The 24,433-nt window shown below is 42.0% G+C and overlaps 1 protein-coding gene across 2 annotated transcripts in view; it reads right to left on the bottom strand.

Moving 5' to 3' along the window:
- LOC148024403 (protein LOL2-like) overlaps positions 1-10,656 on the bottom strand; it is a 58,648-nt gene extending 47,992 nt beyond the window's left edge. Inside the window, exons 1-2 of one of the 2 annotated variants that reach the window (XM_087694051.1) lie at positions 10,259-10,656; positions 8,899-9,015 (exon numbers count right to left, since the gene is read on the bottom strand). In XM_087694051.1, coding sequence (XP_087550177.1) covers positions 8,899-9,015; positions 10,259-10,316 — 175 coding nt within the window. In that variant the 5' untranslated portion in view covers positions 10,317-10,656. The remainder of the gene's footprint in view (positions 1-8,898; positions 9,016-10,258) is intronic. The other variant, XM_087694052.1, reaches the window with a different exon arrangement.
- Positions 10,657-24,433: the final 13,777 nt, after the last annotated feature.

Raw genomic sequence — 24,433 nt, 5'->3', positions numbered from 1 at the left:
CTTATCAAAAGAAGTCTTTTGCAAGTATGGTTGTGTTGGAAAAGTGGTTGCAGATAGAGGAGAATTGGATGTGGATGAGGCTCATGACTTCTTTTCACGATTGGGTATCAAGCTGGCTTCAACTTCAGCCTACAATCCTGAAGCAAATGGCAAAAGTGAAAGAGGTCATCAGCCTATCATTAAGGCATTATTAGCAAAGTCATGCAAGGGCAAGATGAAAGAGTGGCCAAGAATGTTACCTTTTGCTTTCTAGGCTTATAGGACCACTCATAGTGCAGTTACAGGGTATATTCCGATTAAATTAATGTATAGACAACCACCAATCATGCCTATTGAGAAGACTATTGCAACTTGGAGTGTTCTACCGTGGGAAGAGGGTTTGAATAGAGAAGAGTTGTTGGTCCTACGCATTAGACAGCTGGAAAGAAGGCCTGAAGACATTGAGACAGCCATGAAAAAGCTAAAGACTGCAAGGATCAAGAACAAGAAGAGGTTTGACAAACAACACACACTTTGACCACGAGCTATACAAGAAGGGGACTACGTGCTAGTTTATGATAGCAGCTTGGAAAATCAACATAGTGCCAGTCGGAAGATGGCAAAGCAATGGTTTGGTCCATATGTGGTAAGGTTTGTTTTTGATAATGCTACCTATGCACTAAATGAGATGGATGGGACAGCTCTAAGGATTCCAGTGACTGGAAAACATATCAAGCTCTTTAAACGTAAGGATTCTTCAGCGTATAAGTTAAAAGGAGTTGGACATTCAACATGAACATGAGAATATGGAAGAAAAAGAGGTAGAAGATGAAGACATTGACATGGCAGAGGATACTTCTTCTGACACTGCAGATCCGTAAGACTTTGGCACATGCCGGAGGATGTGCAGCTTAGGAGGGGATGGCTGTCGTGGCGCTACGCGGACACAATGTGAAAAACTCTAGAGTATGGCTTTCTTATTGATCTAGAGAATGAATGCCATATTAGTCATTAATGTCAGTGTTCGTAGTGTGGATGGCTTAAAAATACTAGATTTTTGGACAATAGCTAATTTTTGATATTTTAGATATTCTCTCTTGTAAAAACCAAAAATTGTAAATAACTTCTAGAATAGGATGGCATGTAAAAGAAAGCATGTAGCTTTCAACCATTTTGGGAGGATTTTATGTAAAAAGAAGGATTGGCGAAATTGTGTGATGCATGATCGCAGTTTTCAAGTAGTGACCAGTACTCTGACATGGAAGATGAAGGAGTAATCTACTCCTCTCCCTAAATCTCCCTTCACCCTGCTGTCTCTTACCCCCGCGGTAGACTTTCAACCCCAAACACTCCGACAACGTTCACAAGTGGAGTAGTCTCTTGGATATCCAAACTGCAAAAGTGTGTTGCATTGTCTACTACAGAGGCAAAGTATATGGTTGCCACTGAGGCATGCAAAGAGGCTTTATGGCTTTCACGTCTGGTGAGAGAGCTTGGGATTACAGAGGTTCCTATCCTCCATTGTGGCAGTCAAAGTGTTATTATGCTAGCACGGAATCATATCTTTCACGCAAAGACAAAGCACATACAAGTGAAGTATCATTTTATCAGGGATGTACTCGACAGCAAGGGCATTGAGCTTGTCAAGGTACATACATATAATAACCCTGCAAATCTTCTCACAAGGGTCTATCAATAGAGCACTTTGCTCATTGCCGCCAGATAATGGGGGTTGAATAGTATATGTGTATTTCAACTTTGTACATACATAGACTTAGCTGATTCTTTTCTCTACCCTCAGGCAGGTTGCCTTTAGTTGGGAGGTTGTTGGGAATAAAGGCTCACCATGCCTTTTACGATGTTGGAGTGTGAACGCACCCCTACACTCTTGTACTTTGTAAATTATCTAAACCTAAAGTGGTACACCTCGTCATTGTACTAAATACTAATTGTGTCGTGCTCTCACTCCTTCAACTCACTCTTCCTACTCCGAACTCTGCACTCAGTCTATCCTATACTTTGTCTCAATCTTAGCAAGTCCGCCATCAAATGGCACATTTGTGGCCTAAAATAAATTATGTTTTCTTAAAAGGACACAAACTTTCATTTCCGTCCAGAGAACGGGTTTCAAAAAATTTTAACCCTATCTCGTTGTTTTGCCCCTTCCTGAGTGTTGTTTTGGGCTATTTTGCGTAACTACGCAAAAATTAGAGTTTGACAGCCACCTCCGAACGTATGCTTAGAATTAAGGATCTAAAACTTGAATTCTAGTAGCTGAAATTGAGGAATTTCAGAGAGATTCAACAAGCCAACCAGCCAATATCAGATTTGGGGCTGAATTTGTCTTTCATGGAGCAGGGTGAAAACCAATCCCCAAGCAAACCAAGGGGCATACAAGTTTAGAACCTTGTCGGTTAGTTTTGACACCAAGAGGCACTTGGATTAGCGGAGGAGATTAGAGGATCTCAATTGTACTCCTTTCAATTGCAATATAAGATAAAGAAATACCGCAAGAGGCACCAATCTTGGAGCCAACAAAGTGTCCAATGTCCAAGATTAAAGTGGTAAAGTGTTCATTTTCACTTTACATGAATTTTATGTTTGCTATAATTAGTCCTTAATCAGGTTATTTACCACTCTATCCGAGAAGGAAGGCTTGTATCATTGGCACTGCAAGGAGGGTTTAGAATTTGGTAATTTTGGGCAATGCCCAATGTATTTTGTGTGGTATGGACACTTATTCAAGTGTTAATGTAGTGTGTGTACCTAGTATCTTTAGACATTAAGATATAACACTAGGAACTAGAGTAAGTTAGCCTAACTCTAGTAAGTTGGTGGAAGACTGGTTAGGTCAACTCATGACCTAAACTAGGCTGTACTTTCACTCTATCTTTTCAATTCAACAAATACACTCTATTCTCTTGTTGTAGCTCATTTACTATTGTTAAGAAACCACTTCTTCAGTTTACACACTTCATTCAGGGTTTCGCACTGATAGCCCCAAAAAGGGTTGATGTCCACATTTTGGGCACCTTTTCAGTGGGCGTTTCAGTGGGCAGCCACACAATGGTACACCACCCTAGATAGCTTATGTCTATAAACAAACAGTCACTTCATTCATTCTTCACCACTCCGACCACTCTTCAATCATTCTTCACCCCTCTTCCTCTGTCACATCAAACACCCTTCCCTTCTCTCACCAGCCCCTTCTACTGCCCTCACACCCCTTCAAGAGGACATTGCGGTTTGTGGCTCGTGGCTGCCTTCACCCTTCCTCTTCTACTTCAAGTGCCCTCTTCCAGCATTAGGCTTTGCATTTGGAGCATCTTCCTCTTGGCCTCACCATCATCTACTTCACATCAGCACCCTTCTCTTTTCATCCACCTTCACCTACGTTTTTCAGTGTGGAAGCCTTCTCCTAGCCTAACGTCGTCATCTCCAAGTTGGCCTCAACATCCTAGCCTTTGGCGACAGTTTCCATCACTGACCATCCGTGATTTTATCACTTGTCTATCATAGGGACTGTTGGGACCTGCGTTTTGGTAGCCTAGCTCCTCCTCCATCGTAGTATGCTTAACAATTATGATATTCGCTTGTTTTCGAGATTTAATATAAAAGAGAATGAACACTTAAAGCTGAAAATGAAAATTACTCACAAAATTACAGCCATGAAAATGTAAAAGTAATGGAGACAAGATTGAGGGTTGAAGATGGGCAAACCACCCCCCCCCCCCCCCCCGAAGGAATGTATTTCTGCTCAACCCAAGTCCCTTAGGGAAGAGCTCAGTTACAATCAACCTGAGAGTGAGGAGAAGTAATTCTCACTCTCGCAAGATCATGCAAAGATGTACAAACACACATGCATTATCTATTATGCAATGATAAGAACTAATTTCTTTACAGTATGAGAGAAGAAAGAGGGGAAATCAGCCTTTCTCCATCGTTGAACAGTAGTACATGGATAGGGCTTGCTTCTTGTTGCTAAAATGGAAGAAAGAGCTTGAGAAGGAGGTGCTGTAATGAATTTACAGGCTGGCTGTCCTGTAAAACAGCAGTGATAGAAGAGGGAATATGGAGGAATTTGATAATGGAGAAGTGGGGGATGATGATGGGGATGGATGGGGCCAGTTTCTAGCTATCTGTGGGTGTTGTACATGAGTTTACAGCAAAGAAAAATGATGCTGAATGAAGAAAAACGAGCTCTTATTTATAGGAGAGGGAAGAGCTAGTACAAAAGGGGAAAGTGGAGTAGCACAAGACAAGTGTCCAGCCACATGTCATGAGATGTGACAAGTGGTGGGACACTTGGAAACTTGTGTGACAAGTGTCTTAACACTTGTCTCTTCTCTATGGCCTTCCTTTTTGGGTTGAATACTGTCAAGAATAGAAACAACCAAATTTAGTAAGCACAGTCAGAGTACAGAACTTACTATTTTTAGAATGACATCCCTATTTTTTAGGACTAGCATTTTTAGGCTAATTCGAGGCTCCTAAAATTTAGGGACCTCCTAAAATTTAGGGGACCCGCCCCCCCCCCAATATGGGTGTCATATGAAAGCTTTTTCCGTGTACATCGCAAAAACGGTATCAAAATCTTCATGTGACTTTCCTATGCAAAGAAATGTGCATTTCAAGCTTTCAGCCCACACATGCACATTATACAAGCATTTCATGATCATGCCATCTTGTTGATTGTAACTGTCTGTTCTGGTGGATCTAGCCCACACTTCAAGGCATCAATCCTTTCTGTGTGCGAGTCTAACCCTGATATGCGTGAGTTCTAGTCATAGACGCCCAATCGGGCCATATAGGTGGAAGTGTGAACTATCTTTTCTCTAACCCACCGTGTAGGTCCACCATAACCTGTGACCACTCATCAGTGGCCAGCTCCAATGCACTTTTCTTTATATCTAATTAGTGCAAAGGAAATAAATTTAATAAATCATTATATAGACAATTTAATGAAAAAGGATACAAATTCTGTTTCTATAGAGTTGTGACACTCCACCTCTGCCTGACCATCCTACCTAAAAAAAAAGGCTCCGATTCTGCATTAAATGCAAAACATTTCTATTGCTTCTACTCCTCTCTCTTGCACTCCTTGCACTCCAAATCGACAATTCTCTCAATCTCTCTTAAAACCTCTCCTTCTGTTAATACTATATCTTCTCATGGTGTATCTCCCTTTGATGCACCCATTCTCATTGAATCTCAGCACATGAAGAATACCCATTCCGCTTCTCCCAATAAATCCAAACACAAGCACAAGCAGCATTCCAAAGCTGCTTCTCCTTTTAAGTTCGAAGGAGATTCGTCCATTGTGGCAATTCTCCAAGCTCAAGTGAAGGAAATGCAATATCAATTAGCCGAGATCCGCACTCCCCATTTTCCATTTATGCCCGCAGCCATGAGAGCGTTGCCTCTTTAACTCCAACCTAATCCCTTTAAAGGGGAAAAGAAGGAATGTGATCAGACAAACATGAACTCATGACTCGCCAAATGGATGGCATGAACTAATGCTCAGCACATCAAGCAAATATAAATCATATTACAAGAAAATGTATATATTTGGTGGGCGAACTTATATCCTAAGCGAATGACTTGTGCTCATTTTCAATCCATCTTTTGAGAACATTTTGTGACCAATGATCGGATTGAAATTTTCCAAAAATTAGTTGAGCTTGATATGGAGAAGAAAAGCTTGGATACATACTTGCAGGAATTTAAAGATTTATTGCATAAGACAAAGGCCTTCGATGATCCTCAAGCACTACTCTACATGTGATACCTTTTTGGATTGCCGCCGCGCTACCAAAATGAGGTACTCCTCAATCCTCTTCACTTGCTCAAGGACCTCTACAAATATGCAATGAATTTCAATAATACTTTGGCTACAAGTAAGAGTAACTAGTTGGCTGGGGATTCCCGTCGAGCTACCTCAATCTTTAAGTCGAAGAAATCATCTACCATGGTAGCAACAACTTGTTGGCCAACTTTGAAGGTGCATTAAAAAAAAGACGAGCATAAGATCACTTACAACAAGGATCATTCGAAGAACCGTTGTTTCACTTGCCATTAGACAAGTCATTTTCGTAGTGATGGCGAGTGTCCTCAAAACAAAAAGGTGAAATCTACTTCCAAGTCTTCAATAAATACTCTTGAACCTCCAAGTATTTCTTCTATTTTACTTGAAGAATGCTTTGTTCTAGCAATAGTAACAATAGTTCCATTAATTTAAAAAAAATTGGTCCGCATGATCTTTTAAAGATCACAAGACGTATAAATGGCCAAGGCATTACAGTTTTATTTGATGATGGTTTTACTTATAATTTTATTTCTTCTTGCTTGATGCAAAGTCTACAACTCCAGACGGTAATTGCTAGCCGAGTTTATCGTGTCCCTTATACGGAAGGCCCTACAGTGGATCGCTTGGATCAAATGGTGCCAGACTTGAATCATTTGATCCAACAGTACCATCAAACCATGGATTTCCAACTTATGCACCTTGACCATGGGGATGTCATTCTTAGCATACCATGGTTCTTTGAAAAATATTCCTCCTTATATATTGATAACAAAAATCATACACTTTCTTATCAGTTTAATGGTTGTTTCCCTGTGATCAAGGGCTGTTTACCCTTCAGGATCACAAAAAATAATATACATATAATTTCAGCGATGGAGTTTACTTAACATTTTTCCGATCCAATTGTTACTACTTATATTTGTATCATTAAAAAAGTTGAATTGTCTGATAATCAATGTAATTTGATTTCTTTAAATAATAAACTTAATATAAGCTCAAATGTAAGTGAGTATTTGGATTAGATATTACATGAGTATGCTGATGTTTTTCCGCCCAAGTTACCTGACGGACTCTTGCCATCTCGCGGAACCTTAGGCCATTGGATTCAAACCTTGCCTAGTAGCCATCCCATCTCTCAGCAACCTTATAGGTTTATTTTGAAAAAAGAGGACGAGATAGCTAGGCAACTTTGGGACTATTTGGCTAAGAGTTCTATTGAGCCAAGTAAATCCCCATGGGGTGTGCTTGTCCTCGCCAAAAGGAAGGATAGCACGATGCGCTTTTGTGCCGATTACAAGGGTTCCAATAAGGTGACCATCAAGAATATTGGATGATCTTGTAAATCGGCTTTGTCGCGCATGCTATTTCACCAAAATCAATCTAAGGTTCAAATACCATCAGATACGAATAGCTTCAAAGAATGTCCCGAAAATTGCATTTCAAACGCAGTAAGAATGAATGTAGAGAGAAATTTCAATCCCAATTCAATAGCCTCGCATGACATTCTCTTTACTTATTACTAGACCACACACTTTTGATAATGAATGTAGGGAAAAACTTCAATCCTAACAATATCCACAATATAACTTTTAGAATTTGGATTATATTCACGCAAGGAACTTTCATCATGAAAATGCAACGGTTATACAGAGGGTATTTGGTGATGCCTTTTGGAATCACAAACACTTCAATCACTTTCAACATTACAAATGCTCCTACTTTCAAGAGGATGATGGATAAATATATCAACCATATTGGAAGTACATGGATACATCTTATATCCAACGCATTGGATATACGTAGGAACTCTGCCATGATATTAAGGTTTATTCCAAGACAAAGGAAGAGTATCAAGCACATCTCTACTTGGGCTATTTTCAACAAATGGGCACACAAAGTTGCTACTAACGAGTTGGCATATTTTAGGTTGCTATTGATGCCTTACTTGTCCCTTGACATGGATGATAAATAAAGGCAACTTTTTTGGCAAAAGTGTTAAGCCTACACACCAAAAGATTCAAGTGAGCCCCTTGGGAATGGACTTCAAAGCTCATGAAGGTGGCCTCGGGAAATTTCAATTAATCTTTCCAATCCTTTGCCAAGTAATCATCAATTTCATAAACTCTTTGCAATAATTTCTATTTTCATCAATGTGGTAAAGGGACGTTTCTTTATCCTTTAGAGGTGTTTTTCCCATTTCTTTTCCATCTCATTTAATTGCCCAATATATCAATCACATTGAAACTATGTGGGTACTTTCTCCTATGATATTAATGTCTATTCCAAGATAAAGGAGAAGCAATAAGAGAGTCAGAAAATACTTTTCAATACTTGAGGAAGTATAAACTGTACTTTTTGTGAGAAAGAGTGAAATCTCTCCTTGAAACAAATCCATTATAAGAGGCATATTGTTTTTGAGCCCCATATTGGAATGGCCAGATTTGACTTGTATACATAATGCATATGATCTTCTTGCTTTATGTTCATAATATAGAAGATGCATGCAAAAAATCACAAAAATTCCAGTCCATGACCTTACCAAGAAGAGCACCAATTTCAAATGGACTGACATCTATGGTACCTATGATTCTACCAGACTCCTATTTATAAGTGTGCTATGGGTCTATGTCACACACACAGTTATATGCGATCATTGTGATAATGCTTAAAAGGCTCAGCACTTTTACCAGCCCCAGCATCTCTTACTACCAGACTAATATTTATAAGTGTGCTATAGTTCTATATCACACACACAGTTATATGTGATTGTTGTGATGATGCTTACAAGGCTCAGCACTTTTACTAGCCCCAGCATCCCTTACCTTGTTCAAGGAGCATCGACAGCCAGTTTCTTCCAAAAGGCTCACACCATTTAGGGTCAGTTCAAAACAACCCACATGCTTCACACTGATTGCATCTCGACCAACCCTCATAGAGTATAAATTTATTTGGTATTCCAAGAGATACCAGGTCTAACATGTCCCCTCTCAAAATCACCTTCATGCAAATTCAATTACTTTCCTGCAAGATAAAATACCCTTCTCATCTATGACAAACATTTAAGCTTATTAATGGCTCATAAGGGAAAATTATGTAGAAGAGGTGTAACTAACCTGGAGGAGGGACAGGTGTCACTATGCTACATAAAGCACAACGCACATTGGCTGCTCCTTGAGGGTATACAAGCAGAGTTCGGCAACCACTGCACACAAGCTGTCCTTGTGATCCTGCTGAATGCAATTTGTGTTAGCAATATGACAGCCATTCACCACTCAGACAGAGTTTTGTATCATGTTGAGCTTCCAAGGCTTGCGTTAAGCGTACCTAAACAAGCAGGCAAACATACTTTGATAGAAAATGTTTTAAAAAATCGATATGTTAAATTACGCCACTTCCCAAGGATCTGTTAACAAATCCATTTCTGCAAGCACCAGTCTGGTGACACTGGTGGATTCAGAAACATTTTTGCCACCGCGGACTCAGTTTAAGAAACGCTTATACATGCACATGTATCTGCACAAACCCACACCCACATAGAGAAGGGAAACAAGGTTAACGGGGAAGTGAGAGAGGGGGACGGACAGACCGAAGAGAGCACTGATAGCGAGTAAAAGGAAGTCCAAAGAACATTCTTATGAATGCAGAGAATTGAGTCTTGACTGCAAGGCAGGACGTTTTCATTAGGAAAGTGCACATAACTAACTTTCCAGTAGGATAGTTCCATATACAGGGCTGATTAAAATAAAGACAGCTCGCAGCTTCTCCGTGGAGATTTGACCAAATCAACTATGTAGCGGAACGTTTTCATGTGCAGAGGTCACTAAAACAATGCAGAGTCGAAGGAGGCAGTTAATAGAGTAACTAAAGGGGACTTTGATAAATCTGTAGATCTTGCTAGAACATTTCACTTCATGCCGACTAGCTGCAGCAATACACAAAAAGGTAGGAGAAAGGGCAAACCACACTTACATTCAACATCACAGATGTTCATATTGCGAATCGCAAACACACAAGACCTCTGTGGATCGACTTCATATGTTGTCTGTTAAGCTTTGCGTGAGCAATAGCACAATTGCGACAGCTATATACACCCAGCTTTCTACCTGCTATTACACCTCTTGATTTCTACCTGCGCCAGATACTTACAAACTGATCCTAAATTTTCAGAAACCCGATGGTAAAAGAGTTGTGCATTTCTGATCTATGTCTATAGCTCTTACATAACTTAGGGGAACCATGTCTAGATTCCAACGCAATGCAAGGCCGAGTGCTTTTTAATATGAAAATGAGAGGATGCCTGATGAAGATGTACAGGAAAACAACGCCTCGGTGAAAAGCAACAGGTAAAACGCGGCATTCTATTCGCTAAATTTTCTACAAGACATGACTGATTTTACATAAAAGGCTATGTGGTGTACGTCCGATTAGCGCCCATGAAATCAAAGGATGCAAGTTTATGGAGTACCATCTTACCTGAAGGGGGCGGTGCCATCTGCGGCTGAGGGGGATAAGGCACCAGAGGCACAGGCATCGGCCCGGGGCACTATAAAACCCTGAGATATATTGCACGGACAAATCGAGCACGCTCCCGTAAGCCAACTTGAGGGGTGGATTTTGATGGAATGTGCCTCTGCGTAACACAAGCAGACAATGACCTGAGGGAGATTAGTATCTTCCCTGATGGTGTGTGCGTGACACAGAAGAAAGAATCGACAAGTGTTCCTTTCCGAGCGAGAGAGAGAGAGAGAGAGTATGTGTGTGCGTTCGCGCGCGCTTGTGTGTGGGGAAGAAAGGGGTGCTCTACTCTGATTATGGCTATGGCTATGGCTATGGGGGGCCTGCAGACACACTGCAGGAAGTGACTTGGAAAAGGGAAAAGGAAGAGTCTTTAACTCGCGTCGGGTCAGACGCTCGCGCTTATCCTAACCATGGTTACTTTATTGCCGCCTATATATCCAAAACTTAATTATATTTTATCGTGTGATTATTCCGAAGAAAAATGTTTGTAGATGTAAGTGGTAGGCTTTTCTTGGGTCAAAAAGCGACTTCAATCGACAATAACACTTTGTTCGCATTTTCCTTTAAATCGACAATAACCACATCTCCACCTTACCCAATACTAGGCGCTCCGCCCCTAGACTCGCCAGGGCGGGCGCGATTTTCGCAGCGAGGGCGGGTGCTGGACGAGTGGCACCCGCCCCCGCGTTTCTTTGTGGGGAGGTTGGGGGCTGCCACGTGGCATCTGCCCCCGACCTCCCCTTAACTAATAGTAAAGATTAACTTTTACTAGGCACTTCACCCCTTGCAAGTGCACCACCCCCTAAATTCTCCCCACGCTTCACACCGATGTTCTTTTATCATGTTTGGGCTAATCCCCAAAAGGCTCCAAGTTTCAAAGTATCTACAAGTCCATCAAACCTCTGTAGTCATTTTTTGAGATTGAGATGACTCTTTTCAAGGTATCTACAAGTCCTCAAACCTCTATGGTCAGAGTTATATTGAAATAACGAACCTACCTTATTACAAGTAACGTTATCGTATGTCAGCGGACTATACGTTATCTACTTCAAGTGTCTACAATATGTTTTGAAGCTACACGACTTCAAAAATGTAATGGTGCGATAAAGAATTGAGTAAAAAATCTCGACAGTTATGCCACATCAATGGGGATCGACACTAGACACGTTACGCCCACTTACCCTAGCCCAAACATTTCTTGCAAAGGGGAAGGGGGGGGAGGGGGGTGGGTTGGTTGGAGGGATCTGGTTACAATCTAGCAAAGGAAGACCAAAGCTTCATGTAGAAGGTGATTGAAGGCCACAGAAGCCTCTAAGTTACAAACCTAAGTTGTTGGGTATTGAAGGTTGAATCAATGATACCGTGAATCAATTGGATGGAATACATCATTTGCAAAATAGATCTTAAAGAAAAGAGGCCAACTAGCACTCAAAAGAGAAGGACCCAAAACTAACTATTGTGTATGAATACTAATGAAGAAAGAAATATGTGTTTACTAAAGCGAGAAATACAAGGTCAAGACATGTTGCATTTGGTGGTAATAGAGATAGTGCTTTACACAAGTAGATGTTGTGTTTCATGAATGGATGCATGGATGGTTGGATAGGGTAGCATGGACTCTAAATCATGTCACTAAGCAACAAAGAGATTGGAAGATATTGTAATTTGAAGCAAGCTAGTAGCATGGACAATCTTGAGTAGTCCTATAAATGAAGATGGTGATAGAGTAGCAACAGAGAGAAGCGAGAGACTTGTGTGTGATGGTTAGTGCACAACAATTCTGGTAGGTTAGGGGCAAGATCACACTGGAGTAGTAGAAGATCTAGCACCAAAGAGTGGATGTGATGAAGTGTGGATGATCCTCTTTGTCCCTTTATAGAGGTTTTGAATCCTTCATCCTATCACTATTTAAATATAGTTTTCAAAATCATTTTAACTTACCTTTTGTATTACTATAGAGCTAAATAAATGTGCCAATAATATTGTAAAAAATTTTAAGGTTGAAAGATATTGTGTTTTGATGCAGCCTAGTAGCATGGAAAGTCTAGAGTAGTCGTGTAAATGGAGATCCTGATAGAGTAGCAACAAAGAAGAGAGACTTGTGTTTGATGGCTGGTGAGCAACAAGTATGGCAAGTTGGGCAATATCATGATACATTGGAGTGGTAGAAGATCTCGCACCTAAGAGTGGATGTGATGAAGTGTCAATGATCCTCCTCATCCCTTTTACGAAGGTTTTGAAGCCTTCATCCTATCACTGTTTAAATATAGCTTTTTAAAAATATTTTTAATTTGCTCTCAAGTTTATTCCAAAGCCAAATAAATGTACCAATAATCTTATAGAAATTTGATCTAATTTTACATTGCTTAGCATCCCCTCTCAAATGCAAAGAAGTAAGTGAAAGAGGAACTCCAACAGTCAAAATGTGTGGCAGCCTTCTCGTATTCAATAGTCACTAAAATATTAAAAAATAAAGCGATAGTGATAGGTGTCCACCACCTGCAATGTACCGATGTGTGGTCACGATGTATGAAGCAAATATAGGGCAACGTAGCCACATGCACCTTTATCCCCAACATACTCCCACTTACAGGTAAATGTGTTTCTAATTGAGAAGAGAACAATAAAAATTTGCAAAGTACAAATGCATATAAAGTATAAAGGATGAGAAATAGAGGTCATCTCATACTATGCCTATTTTCTTCCTAAGAATGGCAAAATGTTCTGTTGAGAGACTTTTAGTGAGTAGATTTGCAAGATTCTCTTGAGTTGAGATCTTGACAAGCTCAAGCTCAATAGACTTGTCCTCTACCATCTCCCCGATGACGTGATAGCACATCTCAATGTGCTTTGTCTTTGTATAGAAGACTGGATTCTTGACCAACCAAATAGCACTTATAGAATCTGAATGTAGTATAGGAGTAATAGTAATAATAAGGCCTACCACCAATGGTCTAACCATAGGGCCTCCTCGCAAGCCTCAATGGTTACAACATACTCTGCCTCAGTAGTAGATAAGGTCATGCATTTTTGCACGCTGGACGTCCAAGAAACAGCACCTCCAACAAAAGTGAAGACATACCTATAGGTGAACTTCCTAACTTTCTACATGTCTTGCATAGTCAATGTCAATGTAACCCACAACTATAGTATCCTAACCACCATAGCAAATGCTCATTTCTGCAGTGTCTTTTAAATCCTTCACAATATTCCAATGTCGACGGCCAAGTGTAGCCATATAGCATGCTACAACTCCTACTACAAATGCTATGTCAGGGTGAGTGACTATCATGGCATACATCAAACTACCCACTGCAAATGCATAAGGGATCTTGGCTATCTCAACCTTCTACTCATCTGACTAGGGACAATTGACCTAACTATCATGGCACACATCAAACTACCCACTGCATATGCATAAGGGATCTTGGCTATCTCGACCTTCTACTCATCTAATTAGGGATAATTGACCTGACTGACCTTCACATGGGAAGGTAAAGGACAGTCAATAGGCTTAACATCCTACATATGGAAGTGCTCAAGGACCTTGTGTATGTACTTCTTCTATAACAAGTAAAGGAGTCCCTTAGAGCAATCACACATTATATGTATCCCAAGAATATATGAGGCTTGCCCCATGTCCTTTATCTTAAAGCTCTTCTTGAGCTAAGTTTTCAAAGTATCGAGCTCGTCATGAACTCTCCTAGCAATCAATAAATCATCCACATAAAGTACCAACATAATAAGGCTGCCATCATAAGCATTCATGTAGATATACAGATCCATATCACTATGGCAATTAGATTGTGATTGCATAAAATGCATTGAACTTATGATACCATTTCCTAGGTGCATGCTTAAGACCATATAGGCCTTTCTCAACTTTGATTGCATGAAATGCATCGAACTTATGACACCATTCCCTAGGTGCTTGCTTAAGACCATATAGGATCTTTCTCAACTTGCGCACTAGGTGTTCCCTACCCTTTTCCTGAAAGTCCTTAGGCTATTGCATATAAATCTCATCACGCAAGTCCCCATGTAAGAAAGTCGTCTTAACATCCATGTGATAGACTTTCAAATCTAACCAAGCAACCAAGGCCAATACTAAGCATAGGGTAGTCATTTTGGCTACAAGAGAAAATACCTCATCAAAGTCAATACCATGCTCCTGCTTAAATATGCTAGCTTAGGGCATCCACATGTACTCTTCAACTTGTGCACCCACTTAAACATCAATGCATATTTTCCATTGAGCAAAGGAACTAAATTCCATGTATGGTTTTTCAACAATGAGTCATACTCTAACTACATGGCCCTCTTCCAACAATAGGAATGGAACCACTCTCGATGAGGGGTAACATGTAATGAAGCACCTGAATCAATGAGTCAACAATGAGCATAAGTGGATGAGGCATCAGCCAATTTTGAAACATCATGAGAAAAAACTACCAATATGTAATCATAATCATAATCAACCTCCAAGGCACTTATCTCCTCAATTCTTACGCTAGACTTACTAGGAACCATGTTGTGATCATCATACTTTTCTTGCAATTTTCCCTTGCCTTTCTCTTTGCACTTATCATCACACATATCCAAGCTCTTGATTAAATCCTCAATGCTTTGAGTACCTTGAATGGTGCATGTTGTCCAGTGCTGTCCTTGATGATAATGTCCTTCCAATCTTGAAATCCTTAATGCAACTAAGCAACAAATGGCAGCCTGTAACATGTATAGTGCTCCATGGCAAGGAGATAAAGGTTTCTAAAAACAAGGACTTATCCCAAGCACAAATAGCTTCAAGGTGATTAGGGAGAAGAGGCACAACTTTGTTAAACACAACTTGGTTAGCCACCATGGTTGCAGAGAAGAGCTTATAGAGAAAAATAAAACACAAAGAGCGAGAGGGTAACAAGAGAGAGTGAGCTGAATGCAATAGTTGGCAAATGAGCCTAATAAAACTTCATTCATACATATGTCATGGTACCAATGAACAAGTCTTGAAAATAAATCACAAATGCATGCTCACCATGTCAGTCACTTTTCCCATAATGAACCATAAGTGACATCTGCATCGTGAAACATTATATTGCCACTAGAGATATCACTTGCCTAAAACAATAAGCACCTTTAAGATATTCCATGTAAGCCACATCATTAGCCACTAGGGGTATTTAAACTTGAACACTTGCTATCATCAAAACTGGTGCATCAAGAGATTTGTCTCCAAACTGAAGAGTAGAAGAAGCTGGAGACTCATTGGACTCATCCAATATAGGGAATAGGCATGCCAACTTGTTTGCAGTGTTGCAACCAAAATCCATTATTGATGTGGGGGAGGAGACTTCTCTGAATACCTATGAGCTAGAAATAATTTGATTTGGTATCGTAGAACACCTAGAACTAGGCACTCTAGCAAAATTTCAACTTTCTCAAAATCTTCCCCATTTGGGTGTTAAACACCAAAACTACTTGGCCACATTTGAATAAGCACTTCTTAGAGAAGCAATCGGTTTGATGATTCTACCGCAACTAGAGTTTTGATAGAAGATAAGTAGTTTGGTTTCAATCCTTGTCCATATGTGCCAACAATTCCAATTGGAAGAATAGGGACTCCTTTGGAAGGAGCCAATCTAAAACTAGAATCCGTTAAGGAGCCAATCTAAACTAGAATCCGTATGTTGGGAGTCAAAAACTCCAATGGGGCGATAGCTTCTAGCCCAAAGGACAATTTGTAAGGCAAGAGACCAATAGCCACTTTGTAAGAAGTTTGATAGGCAAGAGACCAATATCAGCTTTGTAAGAAGTTTGATAGGCCCATAATGCAGCCAAAAGTTTACTATCCTAATCCTTCCTACTATGATGTTCCACTAGCTTTGTAAGAATTCTGCATAGGTTGGTGTAGGATAAATCTTGCTCAAAGAGATAGTCATCCAATTTCAATCCCAATTATGATTGACCAATGTGCTTGCCACAACTAGGGCCATCCTAGTGGGAGGTGATAATCTTCTCCCACTTGTTTCATGTTCAAGACCACTAGTGAGATCAAGTAGGAAATCCTAGCCACTTGGATGAGAACATAGCGAAGAATTCCAACTAGCCACACTCTTTGTTAAATCTCTATTTTGACCATGAAGTGGGAGCTCATGCTTGACCACCAAGACCCACGGACATCTAGCGAACAAAAAGAGAACCATGGAATCGGATCCGATTTATCGGAATCGATTTATTTTTTCAAGCATTTCAAGCGAGCTCTAATGGCTATCTCTCACCTCGCCGATGCGCTTCCAATCCTACAAGTGTAGTGAGCTTACATTGATGCCCGAATGAGTAGCCACCTCCCTCAAGCACTCTAGTAGCTCCACGATCCGTGATGCAAGGTTAAGCAAGCTCAACCCTCTACTGTCAAGCTTCATCCACCATAGCCCACACGACAAGAGAAGAGAAGAGAACAAGAAGGAGAAGAAGAGAGGAGAAGATGGAGAGCTTCTCCACCATGGTCTCTCACCCTCACACACTAACTCCCTCACACCCTCACACTCACTCCCTCTCTCAAGCACACGCACAAGCAAGAGGAAGAGAAGAGAAGAAGAAGAAGAAGAAGAGAGCTACTTTTGCCACACACCAAGAACGAGTTTCTCATTCACTTTTTGAGTTTATATACAAGCCCTAAATCCTTTGGGTACCCATCCCCTTTTTTACATGATCGGGCATCTTGCCAAGGTCCTTTTTTCCTATTTCCTTCTATTTACCTTATCCCTTCACCTATTCCTGTCTAGATTTTACAATTTGCATAGGAGGGAGCCTGACGCTCTTTTACAAAATTTTAGGAGGCATCTTTTATTTAAAAATGTGCCTTCCATCTTTTTGCATTTTTCTGAGGTTGCCTTTGCGCCTTTTGCATTTTTTCATTCTTGTTGACTTCATTGGGTCCACATTTCGAAATTTTATTGGATTTATTTTTACTTTTCTTTTTTCTTGTCCTGCATTGGGGTTAACATTACCCCCCTCCTAGTCGAGTGCCAATCTCATGGCACTTGCGGTTCTTTTTTATGACGAGGACTCAGTAAGTTGAAGGATGGTTGTGGGGCCTTATGGGGGGACTGGTCATGGGTGAGAAGCTTGTCAAATGGTTGAGGTGGTGGAGGCCAAGGGTATGTCAAGTGAAGGACAGGGCCTCCGAGGTCGGTGGTTGGTCACCTTCGTCTTTACGTGAAAGGAAAAGAAAAGTGCACTGCCTAGGGGGTGTCTCTACCTTACTGTGTAGTGTGATGTGCTTGTGTTAGTGGAACTGGGAGCTAGGTCACCTAGGTGTTGTCCCACAGTTGAGGACCTAGTTTGTGCATAAGGGAGGTGTGATAGGTAAAACTTAGGGAGACATGTCTAACCATAGACGACGAGTGTGACCTCCCTAGGTATGTCCTGCCCTTATGTGCTTATTAAGTGTGAAGCGGGAAATCAAAAGTGGCTAGGGGGTTAGAGATGGAGCTCGCAGACCGAGGCCACCGAATACATCTAACTTGAGGAACCCCCTAGGTGCAATGACTGTGGTGCTCATGTAGTGAGTTTCTTGCTTTCTCTTGTGATTTTCTTCTCTGTTTTCTTACTCTCTTTTTTTTTTTTTTGAAAGTAACGAAGAACTAATCTTCATCATCATGGTCATGAGAAGAAGTTGGGGGGCTTAAGGGACTTACTAAGAAAGGCTTTTCCTTGCATATATTGTTTTAGGTTCATTCTAACTTGGAGAGGAGTTGTGGACAAAAATGGATGATTGTACCTAGTGAAGCGGCTGTTGTTCATGTCCTCTAAAAGGGCCATGCAAAAGGATGGTAAGAGGGCAACTCGCATCATCAACCTAGCCATGGCACAGCTATCTATGTCGGCATTAAGATCAAAAAATAGGAGCAGGAGGCGGTATTTTTGTGGTGTAGGATCATGTTCAAGTACTACCCTAAGTAATCTAAGATAGTTAAAAGTAGTGATAAAGGCGAGATTTGGGAAATAAGTGAACTCATTAAGAAAATGGTTAATCGAGTCTCGTAAGTTGTTCTCGGAGAAGGTCAGGGGCATCCTCCTGTTTGGTGGCATCATTTACATTGCATATTTTTGAGAAATAGTACCTGTCATGGATTTTAGGGTTGAAGTCCACCCCTACCCTTCTTAGATATGACATGTATATGGGGTTGTTTCTCTCAAAGGGTAGTGTGTTGCAAAACGACATCCAGGCGTCCAAGTTGACGTCGCAATTTCTCCTCCTCCACTTTGGTTGGGACTCATAGCCTTTCACAGTCCTGGGTACCTCCATACCTCTGTTTTCCTAGTAATCAGGTGCTTCCATTCTCCACAGTGCTGGATTCCTCTCCCTCTCTTGGTTCCACCTATCACTGAGCCTACCTCCCACACTTATCACCTCATCCACCACTTTGGTTGATAATACTCTGCATAGTATAGAGGGAAATTTGAAGGTGAAGTCAAAGGGTTGGCCATGGTTCTCTTTTTGCTCCCACACTATGAGCTCCGCATTCCAATTCACTGGGGAACGATCTTCTCATGGTGGAATAGGTGCTTTTGGGGCTATTACTAATTGGGCTTTTAATCTTCTCCTTGCTTGCTCCAACATCCTCATTATCTTCTTCTTGATTTCTTCTTTCCACTCAATCGTGGTGTCCACATCTTGCTACGTTTTTGGTCGCGGAGAGGGAGGTTGTAGGACTAGCTCCTCGTCTGGCTACCCTATTTCGAATTCCAGCCTTGCTACGGCCTTTGCATTTCATCTTCTCTTCTAGCCTCTTGTGGTTCTCCTTCCTTGAAGACTAGTAGGTCCACATCTTGAACCGTTAGCCTTGCCCTTAGCAAATAATTTCTTTGATGTCGTTGGCTTAGGCTAGTCCCTTCTCCTTTTGTCGTTGAGTACACAGCCTATGCCTTATGGCCAGCTTTTTCTTTAGTTCTCAATGGCCTTCTCCTCTTCTGATTGTGTGATGTCCAAGATAGAGCTGAGGAAGGCACATTGTTGGGCTTCCAATCTTGTCTGTGTGGCCTCTGCGCCCTGCTTTCCGCGCTAACACTCTATTCCCTTCTACAAGGGCCAGGCGACTTGCCAGGTCTTTCACTCTTCGTCGCCCATTCGTCGGCTCTCTATTTCATTTCCTCTAAGCTTTTATTTTGTCTTTGAGCTAATGCCACTATGGTTGGTTCTTGCTCTTTTCACTTTTCACTTATTTTCTCATTCTCCTTCTTCAAGCATTCGATCTCTCTCTCCAATCTCCCTTGCTACAAGAGCCCACCCTGTACAAAACTACAAGAGCCAACCCCTGTGGAGGAGGCGAGTATGCGACATCAGCATGCTCGCCTGGATGGCGTTTTGTAATACCCTGCCATTCGAGCAGAACGACCCTATCTACATGGCGTACCCTCGAAGGGTAGGGGTAGATTTTGATGCCACCCTCCACGAGCAGTATGACTTTCCCATTATTTATAACTCCACTGTAGTATCCTTTGAGCATGCCCTTCTTTTTACCACAGAAAGCCTAGACGAGTCTATGATGTGCTTTCTTGCGGACTTATCCTCATGTCCTGACCCCGCTTTTATAACAACTTGTAATTATCTTAGTTACTTAGGCTACTTCTTAAGCAGGACCCGACCGCACAAGAGCGCGGCCTGCCTCCCCTATTCTTTGACCCTAACGCTATAGACAACTGCACCATGGCTCATCTCATGATGAGGGCTAGTCTCCTTCCCTCTTTTTGCCTAGCCCTCCTAGAAGACATGAACGATAGCCAATTCACAAGATGCAACCACCCCTCCCTCTCCACCACTTTCCTTCATGTCCGCATGAATCTGAAAGATTAAATGCAAAGTCACCAGTTTTTGAGCAAGTCTATTCGACCCCCTTCTCCTCCTCATTCCGATCAAGACAATTAGGCCTATGTATCATTTCAAAAAAAAAAGAAAAAGAAAAAAGAAAAAAAAGAGAAAAACCAACAAAAGAAGCACCACAGTCACTGCACCTAGGGTTCTCCCTAGCCCCCTCCCCACTTCACACTTAGGGCACATCAAGGGCAGGACTTTCAGACCTGTCACCCTAAGACTCGCACCGCACCTCCAACGAAGCATGAACTGGGTCCTCAAGTGTGGGACGTTACCAAGGGCTTGCCCAAGGTTAGACCCATCTCCCAGTTCCACTGCCACGAGCACCGCACATTACACAACGAGCAGACACACCCCTTAGGGAGTGCACAACTTTTTTTGCATGTTATGTTCGAGTTTCAAGAAATGGCTACCCACGGAAGAGGATCACCCACGGTACCCTTTAATGACCCAAACTTCTTTTCATGTGTCGGCATCCAACCATCTGCCCTACTGATGGCCACCATGATTGAACAAAGTCAAGGTAGAACTACCATTGGCATAGATCTCGGAACCTCATCGTCCAAAGATCCATGCCCAACGCCTCAAGATCCACGGATTGCTTATTGATTCCACAAGCCTGAAAACCTTTAACTCAAAACTGAAGACCTTCAACTCAAAGACAAGGATCTTCAATCAAAGCCACGGGTTTTCAAGGCAAATAGCATTCGGGGGGTTTCTCCAAAATAAATCCCTCTAGTACCATCCTCCTAAGGGATTGCTTATTGCTTCAAGCGTTTCTGATACTCAAAAGACGACCGGCTACATAAGGGGTGCCACAACAATGTGAAAGATGCCGAGTGTCTTCATGGAGCCTAAAGCACGCCGGAATCTTTCCTGGTCATCGTCCCCAACCTCCATCACCTATCATTCACCCAACCACATTGGAAGCAGTGTCACCCACCTACTTGTTCCTCCTAGCAGCCGACCTAACTAGCCACTACGTCCCATCGCAGTGCCATGGGACTGGCACTTGGCTAGGAGGGGGTAATGTTACCGTGTTTCCGCAAGGTTACCGTGCTTCCGCAGCACAGAGGAGCGAAAAACGAAAAAAATGGAAATAGCAAAAAAGGCGCCTTGACCGGTAACCAGTCCCTGAAAAATTTAAATGTTCAGGCACGACCCTCAGAAAGCTTCGGTGTTGGCCCGAGACAACAAAAGAGAAAAAGGGCGCACCATTAAAATGCGGGAGCGCCCCCGAATCTTTGTAAAAGAGTGCCAGGCTTGCTCCTGTGCAAAGTGTACGCATTAGTTGGGAATAGGATAAATTAGAATGGTGGAAAATGGGAAAAAGGGCCTAGGCTACGGCCAGCCATGTAAAAGAAGGAAAAGGGGATGACCGCCCAAAAAGGATTTAGGGCTTTGTATATAAAGTGGAAAAGTGAATGGGAAGCTCATTCTTTGGTGTGTGACAAAAAGAGTCTTCTTCTTCCTCTCTTCTTCTCTCCTTCTTGCTTGTGTGTGCTCTTGAGAGAGGGAGTGTGAGAGTGTGAGGGAGTGAGTGTGTGTGAGAGTGAGGGATCAAGAGGGTGAAGCTCTTCACCATCTCCTCTTCTCTTCTTCTATTCTCTTCTCTTCTCTTGCGCGCGCGGCTATGGAGGATGGAGCTTGGAGATGGAGGAGGCTTGAGGATGCTTGAGCTAGCTTCAAGAATCGTGGAGCTACCGGAGTGCAAGAGAGAGGAGGGTACTCGATCAAGCATCAAGGTAAGCTCACTACACTCGTAGAATCGATAGCGTGTCGGCTAGGTGAGAGATAGCCATTAGAGCTCGCTTGGAACGCTTGAAACAATAAGTGGTCCGTGGGTCTTGGCGGTTGAGCGAAAGCTTCCACATCCTTCTTCTCTAAAAGGGCTCATGGCAGGCAACTCCTCCTCCCTGGGGCACTACTCTACTAACATGCGGATGGCCTTGACTAGGTCCTCATCTTCTTTTCTTCTAATGTCCTCATCCTCTTCATTTGCCTTTCTTTTTCTCTCCTCTTCGGCCTTCTTGGACTCCTTTTGTGCCCTAAGAAAGTTGGCTTTTTCTTTCTTTCTTCTCTCTTCTTCAACCTTCTCTTGGGGAGTCTTCTTCTTCTACTTCTTAGCCCTCCTTGGATAGATTATGACTCGTGCTCTCCTTCCTCACTCATCATAGTTCTCTCACTGGATCGTTTCTACTCATGGAGCGGTGATCTATCCCAACTTGTTCTTTGCCTTGCACCTCTCCTACTATCTCTTGGATGATGGCCGTCAATACCCCACCAAATCCTATGGTTGAGGCCTTGGAGGATGACTTCTTTCTTACCTTAGAGGCCGGGGACTCTCCACCTGCTGGTCTTCCACTTGTGGCCAGTGCTTTTGCTGAGGTTTTGATCATTTTTTGCACAAAGCCATTCAGGTTCACTTCGTCAAGGGATTTGGTTGTAATGCTTTCCAGCATCGGTACATTGATCCAGCTCATTAGTGCATTGTACCTATGGCTGGAGAGCAAGGCATGCACCATTTTCGCTTGCAATTGGACTTCTAGATCTGAGATGTCAGTGAGCCTGATGATGTCATTGATGTGGACTAGAATCTTGTCCATTCCTAGCATCTTACACACATCCCTTTTGGGCCATCTCTTGACTTTGTTGGCCAGGCCCAACTCTCTCTCCACCAACTCGGGGCTCAGGTCAACCTCCACCTTGCGGGTGTCCTCTTCTTGCCACTCAGTTACAGTGATGCGATTACTATTAAAGGTTTGAAGGAATTCCACCCACTTTTCATAGTCCAATCTTCTCCACATACTTTTGCATATTGCATTGTTCCACAATCTATTTCACGGCCTGTTCTTTCATAGCTACATCCTCCAAGTTTAGGATGTGCCTGAACCTGAACTGGTTGAAGGCCCTTGTCTCTACTGACAACCCATACTTTGCTTGTTCCTCTTCCGAGAATGGAAGTTTGCTACTTTTCTCTCAACATGCCATTGTGGGTTCTTGCCATAATACCATAGCTCACCATTACTTTTCTTAAGATAATTCCTTGCAGGAAGATGAGAAGAGAATGATTATGCGCTTATAGAAAGATGAAATGCTCAAGTACAGAAAGAGAATTTTTCTTCAAGAAATCTGCAAAATCTAATAAAAATCCATAAAAATGTTCTTAAAGTATGTTTTTCCAAATTTTCTTAAAGTGTATTTTTCCACCTTACCCCCTCCTCCCTTGAGAATGAGAATAATCATTCCTAGGATTAGAAGGTGAAGGGTTAAGGCAGTCAACACATTCACTGTGCTTTACTTCTGCACAAGCCAAGTGTAGAATTGAGGATTGTATTCCAAGTAGGCGTGGTAGTCCATGTCAAAAGATAAAATGCCAACACATGTTATGCATGTCATGACATCCATTAGAAAGTCACCAGAGGCAATCTAGCTAGCAATATGTAGTTCCTTCTTAGTCAGGACGTGATCTAGGTAGGGATGGGCAAGTTCATGATCATCTAAAGTCCGATTGCGAGTGATGGCTAAGACTTTGAACGAGGTAGGAGCTACGTAACTCGGATCATACTCTGAGGTTTTGATTGCACATCTTTGCTCAGTGTTGGTCATGATGTGACAGCCCTTTTGTTCACGTTGGAGTCGGAGAGCATACCATTTACGCAAGAATGTAGACTTAGTGTTGATTAGGGCTTTTAACGCTTCAATTTCTTGTGTAGTGGTAGAGATCGTGTGCATGTCATAAGATATGATGAGTCATCATTTGTGCGCTTGCTCGTGAGAGATTTCATTGTCGATTAACTCTTTAGCTATCGTGGGAGCCTTAACAAATACGAATTCAGATTCCTCCCAGAAGCAAGGTAGCGTATGCACTTCAGTTACTAAAGGCTCTTCTAAAAGGCCTAAGTCTAATTGGTCATAGCTTTTAGTAAGTATGGCGAATGTAGCATCTAAGCATCAAATGCAAGTGACCAAGGCATCCCCCGTATTCTCAGCTACTTGAAAGAGGGTTTAAGGCTTGCAGCAGGAGATTGTGGGTTTGACTGGACTAGATAGCTCAGCAGTTGATGTCAACGGCTCTTATGGATCCTAAGGGGTTGGTTTAGATTTTTGTGTGATGGGCATGGTTTACAATTTTGTTGTTGTGCTGCTAGATGCTTGCGAGGCTCTTGTCACGCTAACAGTGCTAGGTTGAGGAGGTTTGGAGGCAGCAAGCTGCGTGTTCGGTTGATAGACTTGTTGAGGCTTTGCAGGCGTAG

Source organism: Lygodium microphyllum, chromosome 15, assembly GCF_053477565.2.
Source record: "Lygodium microphyllum isolate KBCC chromosome 15, Lygodium_microphyllum_v1.1.10, whole genome shotgun sequence".
Lineage (NCBI taxonomy): Eukaryota > Viridiplantae > Streptophyta > Polypodiopsida > Schizaeales > Lygodiaceae > Lygodium > Lygodium microphyllum.
The sequence above is the reverse complement of the archived record's forward strand: the minus strand, read 5'-3'. Positions and strand labels throughout refer to the sequence as shown.